Raw genomic sequence first — 9,107 nt, 5'->3', positions numbered from 1 at the left:
ATATGTACTATTTGGAAGCTCGCAACGAGGGAGGGTGATTTCTTCATGTAAAAAAAGTTGGAGGAGAATGGCGGATTTTATTGTCGATGTTGGTGAAGATGGCTCCGGTGAGTCGGATTTGTCGTCGGTGAAAAAGAAAAAAGGGACTGGATTTACAGAAAGAACAAAAGAAATGTATTAGTCAAAGTTATAGTAATAATTAATTAAGTCTAAAATAATGATATAATTTTCAATTAAAAGTTTTCATTTGTATAAACTAATCAGTTTTAAACTTAAATTTTGCCTCTCACATGCTTTTAAGAGAGTGAACATACTCTCCTTGCCACGTCATAAATTAAGGGTGTGTTTATTACACTTTATAATAATTTAGAGGTAATAAAAACTCCGTAAAGGTAAAGTATATAGTTGGAAATCCGAATATAAGATATGGATACTTATGCATTTTTCCAATAAATTGTGATAAAAGAAATATAAGTGTCAGGTAAATTGAGCATTAAATTTTGCTTTTAAATCTAACCATAGACTATTTTGACATTATTCACTTAATATTCTTAAAGTATATTGGTTTTTTTTTTCTGGAGAGGGTCTCACCTGGGATAACCTTGCAGTCCTCGTACAATCTCCTGTCGCATCTCCTGAGGAGGAGATAATCAATCTGAGTCTTCGCCACCGAACTTTGGTAAGTAATCAAATGTTCATCCCGCTTCGTAAAACTCGAGTTCGTAATGACTAGATCGAAAGCCTTGGCAAAGTCCAACAGCGAAATGCCCTCTCCGTTCCGCTCCCCGAAACCAAAGCCGCCATGCACCTCATTGTACCCACCTGCAGATGACCCAATATGACCATTGAAATCTCCTCCTATAAATAACCTCTCAGAAGGCGGTATACTACGAACAATCTCATCCAACCCCTCCCAAAAACGCCTCTTAATATCCTCATCCAAACCTGTTTGAGGTGCGTACGCGCTAATGACATTTAAAATTCCCTCACCCACCACCAACTTAATAGTCATTAGTCTATCATTCACCCGCCTGACCTCTACCACGGACTCTCTAAGATGGCTATCTACCAGGATACCCACTCCATTCTTACCCCTCAGGACACCAAAGTACCACAACTTATACCCATCCACGATTTTCGCCCTCGATCCGACCCACCTAGTTTCCTGGACACACACTATATTAATCTTCCTCTTCTGCAGGATTTTCGTCAACTCTATGGATTTACTCGTTAGTGAACCTATGTTCCATGACCTGACTCTCAACCTATAGGCTCCCTTGCCCCCTCTACCTCCCCTTCTACCCGACCCCAGCCCCACACTCTGCCCCACCCGAGGACATGCCATTATTCTATCATCACAGGCTGCAGTCATTACACCTACAACCGTCTTAGAGAAGACTCGCTAGTGCACAACGTACACAAATCAAACTAGAAGGAAACAAGTGGTAACTAGTACCTTAGTTAAAAGGTTTAACTATTGCGAAGTAAAGTAACAGTAATTTAGCTAACACCAAAAGGGAAACGGTAAAACAGGAGGTACCAACTCCCGATAACAAAACTTGTGGCTGATTTGTTGTACTCGATGTATTTGCACGCTCACGCACCACTTCCTACCGCCTTTTATATAATTTTTAAATAATTTAAATTATTAATTATTAAGTGAAGCTGAACTATTATATAGGTTGCGAAATTTTTATTACCCACTAAACTATTATATAGTGTAATAAAAACAAACCTTAAAATTGGACAACCACATTCCTGATGGAGAGTGTTGTCCACGCACTGCCAGCCAGTAATTCTTTTTCTTTTTTCTTCTTCTATTTTTTCTTATTATATTCTAGTTTCATATACATGGTTGCCGGCTAATGTAAAATTATTTTTCGACTTTAGAGCCGAAGAATGTGAATTCGTAAATGGAAATCGTAGTCCGAGCCAGAGCAGTACCGTTGAAGCGTCATCGCCGGTAATGGTGGAAAACTCGTTGTCGGCGGTGATGTTAGACTCATCATCGTTGGATCTCAGTCTTGGTGGATCTGGTAATTTATTTAGCAATAGTGTGGGTAGATTTTGTTCTTGAATAATCTGTTTTACGGTTCTCCGGTCGCCGAAGGAATCGACGGAGGTGTGACGCCGGTGAATCATATGTATTATTTGGAAGCTCGCAACGAGGGAGGGTGATTTCTTCATGTAAAAAAAGTTGGAGGAGAATGGCAGATTTTATTGTCGATGTTGGTGAAGATGGCTCCGGTGAGTCGGATTTGTCGTCGGTGAAAAAGAAAAAAGGGACTGGATTTACAAAAAGAACAAAAAAAATGTATTAATCAAAGTTATAGTAATAATTAATTAAGTCTAAAATAATGATATAATTTTCAATTAAAAGTTTTCATTTGTATAAACTAATCAGTTTTAAACTTAAATTTTGCCTCTCACATGCTTTTAAGAGAGTGAACACACTCTCCTTGCCACGTCATCAATTAAAGGTGCGTTTATTACACTTTATAATAATTTAGGGGTAATAAAAATTCCGCAAAGATAAAGTATACAGTTGAAAATCCGAATATAAAATATGGGTACTTATGCATTTTTTCAATAAATTGTGATAAAAGAAATATAAGTGTCAGGTAAATTGAGCATTAAACTTTGCTTTTAAATCTAACCATAGACTATTTTGACATTATTCACTTAATATTCTTAAAGCATATTGGTTTTTTTTCTACTCAGTTAAGTCTTTAAAATCAGAATAGACTTGCCTTTTGCTTATGTTTAAGAAGAAAAAAAAAAGTGTAACAAATTTTGTTTTTAAGAAAAATGGTGAAAAAGACTCGAAGGCTGAAATCAAGTACTCCATGATGCAAGGAAACCAAAAAATTGCAGAACATAAGATTGTAATATATATTTTTTAAATTACTTTGTGTGGACTCCAAGATATACGAAAAATTGGTTAAAATAGCACGGTATAGCTAGTTTTCGGACATATCATTCAAAAATAATAAGTGTTTACCAAGTCAATAAAAAATAGCCACTATTTTGCTGCAACAGAGATCGGTCCAGCATAATATACTGGAGTTCGGTATACCTGTGTATGAACTTCCAGCATATTATGCTGGATTGGTATACTTTGCTGGCTTCAGTATAATATAGTAGAGACTGGAGCACCAATGCTCCAAACTCCAGTATATTATACTGGAGTACTTTTCCGAATTTTGAACAGTATTTTCATTCAGATTTATTTTTACATAAAACGTGACTAAATTTTGATTACCTTGGCCATTTTTGAATGGCCCCTTGTAAATCTCCCAAAAAAATTGGTCTTCTGATAAATTTTCCCTCAAAATCAGTATATTCTTGGACAACAAGCAAACGTAGTTTTTAGTTGACTAAAAGATAACCGATTCTGGAACCTTCCACACATAGTTCACATTATTAGTCGATCCACATTTTACCAGAACCTTCCAGAGTTCCACTCCACTATATATAATCCTTCCCCTTCCCTTTCCTCCCCCAATTCGAAATTCAACTAAGAAAAACAAAATTTTATCACCACCAATTATATTCGTTTAATTGAAGATGCCGGTCCGACCAACAGGAGGAATGAAACAAGAGTGGGAGCCAGTCGTGCTCCACAAGCCAAAGAAATCACAAGACCTAAGGGATCCAAAGGTTGTAAACCAGGCATTGCGAACCGGAGCACAGGTTCAAACGGTGAAGAAATTCGACGCCGGTTTGAATAAGAAAACGACTGCCGCTTCCGCTGTCGTTAATGTTAGAAAGCTGGATGAGGCGGCGGAACCGGCGGCGCTTGAGAAAGTACCGGTGGAGGTAAGGCAAGCTATACAAAAGGCGAGGATTGAGAAGAAGATGAGCCAAGCTGAGTTGGCGAAACAGATCAATGAACGGCCACAGGTTGTTGCAGAGTATGAGAATGGTAAGGCCGTTCCTAATCAATTGGTGTTGGCCAAAATGGAGAAGATCCTTGGTGTTAAACTTAGAGGTAAAATTCACAAGTGAGCGTTTGTATGAGATTGCCAAGTTCATGGTTGTATTGTTAATAACTTGTGGATTATCCAGGATTTCGTGTTCTGAACTGATTAATCGTCTTGTAACTGTTTAGAAGCTGTGGCTATGTAAAAAAATATGGTGTAATGTGTTCATTTTAGTGAAAAATGGTAGTACTCTCTTTCAATTTTAAGTGGTACTAGTACTGTGATCTATTAAGCATTTTGTAATTGTTTAGAAGTTGTGGCTCTGTAAAGAAATATAAAACCTTCTTAGCTTATTTTAAGTGACTTTTAAGTTAAAATAGTTTAGTTTTTAATTCATAAGTTAAAGGAATTATAGCTTTTAGTTTTTAGCTTGTTTTGGTCATTTTAACTTAAAAACAAATGCTTAAAAGTGTTTTTTTACTCATACTGGAAAATAGCTTAAAAATTATTTTGACTTAAAAGCACTTAAAATAAGCCAATTCAAAAGACACATAGGGTGTGTTTGGTATAACGAAAAATATTTTTTGTGGAAATATTTTTCAAGAAAATATTTTCTTGGAAAACAAGTAGTAATTTTATTTATTTATCAGTATTTGGTACTCAAATTAAGAAAAATGACTTATCAAAAGTATTCATAAATAATTTAGATATAATAAATATGAAGCCATAAACTTTTAAACCAATAACCTTCCGAACCCAAAAATTTTATAAACTTTCGAACCGCTAAACTTTCAAAATCGCGGAATTTCAAACCCGTAAACTTTATAATTTCTAAATCTGTATATTTCAGAACACATAAACTTTCGAATTCATAATTTTGAAAATTGTAAATTTTTGAACTTTTAAACTGATAAATAAAAAAATTAAAACTAAAAAATATATTTAAAAAATATTTTTTTTTTCGGGAGAGAGGGGAGTAAAACGAAAAAAAATAGAAATTTAAATTACAAAAAAAAAGTAAATTCTTTTTTGTGCGGTTGGGGGGGGGGGGCAGGCGCTCGGCGGGGAGGGGGGTTAGGGTGGGTGGTGCAGAAAAACGAAAAAATAAAAATTAAAAATTGCAAAAAAAAAAAAAATTAAGGTAAAAAATAACTATGCGGGGCGGGGCGGGTTAAAAATTTTGTGGGTTTTGCCAAACCCGCCCCACACTCGCCCCGCCATCCCTATTTGCATTTTTTTCGTTTTGCAATAATACAAATATTTTTTTCTCCATGTGCAATTAAAAAGGTTTGTACATGTAATGTAAAATGTTGTTCTTATGTACTCTTGGTTAGAAGAGCGAACTGTTTCAAAACAACACTCTGAAAATTGCTCCCAACCTCTTCTATACTGGACGACATCTCATTGGATATGCCAGCAACAACCTCTGGAAGTTGAACTCCAATTTCAAAACCAAACTTATAGTTATGTCTGTGACAGTAAAACATGCTATGCATTGTTCTTTAAATACTCAGCTCATTAAGGAAACTGAAGAGAAATCTATAAGGAGAAAGAACGATAGCTCACTGTAGTAAATCAAAATAGAAGAGTACATCATTAATTAATTATTCGTAGATAATTAAAGGGGACAAAGTAAATAAAATATGTTATTTTCCTTATGAGAGGTGTTCCAATATAATGGTTTCTGTAATTCGTCATTTTAATCCTACAGTTAAACCCACAAACAGAAGATGTCTCATGTATAGATATTGCACAGGCTTTAGTCTACGAATTAATCAGATTAATCAGATAAAACAAAAGCTCAACCACTTTAGTCTTCAAACAAATTAATCAGACGTAAGCTACTCAGACTTCACACTTGTAATCAAACATTTTCCAGCACTATCCTTCAATTAAAGTTTTCTATATTGGAAAATACCAAAGGCATAACAAATCTTGACTGTAGTTGAACTAAGAAGGATGAATTAATCAATGCTTGCCAGAAAATATTTAATGCTGTAGAGTCAACGGAAACGTTATTTTTTCCTCCCGCCATTGAAAAGTGTAAACTAGATGTGTGTAGAACATGCTCAATTCTGCACAATTTGGATGCATATGCATCTCATTGTATATCTTTTAAAGCCAATTAGAAACCTAAATGGATGCCGCCATTATTGCCAAACATTCATGATAACTTATTAATTTGTCGAATTCTTTTTTTTTCCTCGTCATGTCTACTGCCAAATTTTTCTTCTTTGATTTTTCTCTGCTGTTATTTTTCCACTAATAGCATCATATGCACAAAATTTCTCCAAATTCCTTTTGTATATCCTCTACCTAAGTATAATTCACTTTAAGAGCTTCACAAAATAATAATATCACTGTTAAGTGTTCAAAAAATAACTTTTATTTTTGGCCTCTTTGGTACGTAAATGTACCTTAATTAACTTAGTCACTACGATTTTGAACTTATTAATCTCTAACTAAATTTTACTGCTTATTGTTTCTTTTATTTTACAGGTAATATTGAGTCATTTATGGTGTTCTTAGCCCCAATGTAAGTCCACTCTTCCTTTTTCTTTTTAAAGAATTTTCTGGATAAAAATATCATTAAAAAGAAATTAAATTGCTCCCTTATTTTTCTCTCTTTTTTCAATCCAACTTTTTACAAAATATACAGAAGGTTTCAAGCATACCTTGTGCTTAAAGGAGCAGCAAAGACAACAATGTTGACGATATCACAAATCCATCCAACTAATTCTACTCGTTTGGAGCCTTTTGCAAATAACATCACCGTTCTTAGGGCTCCCACATCCAAGAGCAACAACCACGCTGTTGTGACCTGTAAATGATTTCAAGAAGATGAATAAAAAGAAAGGAAAAAAGAAAAAAAGATATTGCCAATGGAAAGTAGTTAAATATTAGACATGCTTCTTCTGTTTACAGTATTAGCTAAATATCATTTGCACTATCAATGTATATAAGTTAAACCTTTTCCAAAATATTTTGCCAAAGTGAGCAGAAAGTTCTTCACTTCCATTGGCCGATCCTCCCCTCTGACCTTGTTATCTTCACTCACTTGACAATGACAACAATCTACCTCAGCTAGAGATATAATTTCAGCACCGTAACTAAGTGATTCCCTACAATAATAATAAGTGGCTCCAATAAATTGAAAAATAAAACTTCTTGCCCAATACCTTCAAGTTTCAAATTCATATCAACATTCTGTGTATCAGCCTATCAGGGTGAAGTGAATATCATAATTCTATTGAGATGAAAAAGATGCAAATGGCATGTTTGTGCATTGGTATATACTACTCATATTAATTATAAAATTATAATTTATAACTCGGGTACCTGCAATTAGCTTAAAATTTTGAAGTAATCCTAATAGTAGTAGCAGTAGTACTTAAAAGATTGAAACTTTGCAAGCACTATCAGGGTCAAAATACTGTATAAAAAATGTATGAACACAACTTATAGAGTCACCAATTTATTGGCAGCGGGGTATAACATTTAGATTGATTAATCATGCACTATTTAATACAAACAAAATACACAACATAGCTTTTATATTGTCCAACAAATTCCATGTTTCAAATAGACTGGATAAAAAATATCTTTTCTCTTAAAAAGGGAAGAACCTATCAGCAAGTTTTATCTGCTGTGCTACTGTCCTATTGTAACGACCCGACCGGTCATTTTGAGTATTTGCACTTCGCTCGCTAGTTATCGAGTATGACTAGCCCCGTATGATGTAATATGACTTATGTAAATCGTCGGTTTTGGTTTTCAGGTTAATCGAAATAGTTATGGAAGAATGATTCTCAACTCGAAGCTTTAAATTTGAAAGGTTTGACTTTTTAGTATTCGATCTTGGATTTGAATTTTTATAATTTGGTTAGCTCTATTAGGTAATTTTAGACTTGGGAGCGCGTCAGGAATGTGATTTGGAGATCCGTGGTGGAATTAGGCTTGAATTGGCGAAATTTGAAATTTGGCGATTTTCGGTCGGCAGTGGAAGATTTGATATTGGGGTTGGAATAGAAATTCGGAAGTTGGGGTAGGTTCGTGGTATCATTTGTGATGTGTGTGCAAAATTTGAGGTCATTCGGACGAGGTCTAATAGGTTTCGGCATCGTTTGCGGAATTCGGAAGTTTAGAAGTTCTTAGGCTTGAATCCGAGGGTGTTTTGGTGTTTTGATGTTGTTTTGAGTGTTCTGAAGGTTTGACTAAGTTCGTATGTTGATATATGACTTTTTGGTATTTTTGGTTGAGGTCCCGAGGGCCTCGGGATGAATTCGGATGGTTAACGTAGAGTTGGAAAGTGGAATAAGGCAGTTAAAATTGTTGCTTTTGATGTTTCCGCACCTACAGAGTGGGAACCGCAGGTGATGATCGCAGATGCGAAATCTTGGAGAGTTGCAGCAGGAGCCGCAGGTGCGGATAGTGGAGCGCACATGAGAGACCGCATGTGCGGTGTTGTGATTGCAGAAGCGGGTTCTGAGAGCATAAGTGGGAACCGCACCTGCGATGGATTTTTCGCAGGTGTGGCATCACAGAAGCGACATTATGACCGCAGATGCGGGGTAAAAAGTATAAATTTTGGACTTCACGAATTTTGGTTCATTTTCCACCATTTTTTGTCGGCTTTGGAGCTTTTGAGGGCGATTTTGAGGAGTAATTCAAGGGTTTATCAGTAAGGTAAGTGGCTTTAGCCCTAATACTCGTATATGTGATGATTTTCCATTGTTTAATCATGTAATTTATAAAGATTACGGGTGTCACACCTCCTTTTTGCGTGCCTCGCCCCGAGGGGTAAGATGCGCGGGTGGAGTTTTTCCAATTTAAGTGACAATATTAGAAATGAGATTATTTATTTAATTCAGAGTCGCCACTTGGGAAAGGTTTGGCTTTTGGTGTCCCAAGTCACCGGTTTATCTTGAATCCCAAATCGAGGAATTTTCAGACTTTTCCAAATGAAGTCTGCGAACCAGAAATTCTAAGTAAGGAATTCTGTTGACCCGAGGGAAGGTGTTAGGCACCCTCGAATCCCGTGGTTCTAGCACGGTCGCTTAAATTGTTATAATGGCTAAATATCTGATTTAAATACAGGTTGTGACTTATGTGCTTTTATTAAGTTTAAACCGCTTTTATTATTATCATTTATTTTATAGAATTACAACGTCGTGAAAATGCATC

General features: G+C 35.6%; 1 protein-coding gene across 1 annotated transcript; it reads left to right on the top strand.

Moving 5' to 3' along the window:
- The first annotated feature begins 3,495 nt into the window (after positions 1 to 3,495).
- Positions 3,496 to 4,282, top strand: LOC107808000 (multiprotein-bridging factor 1c-like). The gene has a single exon (XM_016632483.2). It carries the CDS (start codon positions 3,568 to 3,570, stop codon positions 4,006 to 4,008), a length of 441 nt encoding a protein of 146 aa, XP_016487969.1. The 5' UTR covers positions 3,496 to 3,567; the 3' UTR covers positions 4,009 to 4,282.
- Positions 4,283 to 9,107: the final 4,825 nt, after the last annotated feature.

The sequence above is a fragment of the Nicotiana tabacum genome, chromosome 16 (genome assembly GCF_000715075.1).
Source record: "Nicotiana tabacum cultivar K326 chromosome 16, ASM71507v2, whole genome shotgun sequence".
NCBI classification, from domain to species: Eukaryota; Viridiplantae; Streptophyta; class Magnoliopsida; order Solanales; family Solanaceae; genus Nicotiana; species Nicotiana tabacum.
The sequence above is the reverse complement of the archived record's forward strand: the minus strand, read 5'-3'. Positions and strand labels throughout refer to the sequence as shown.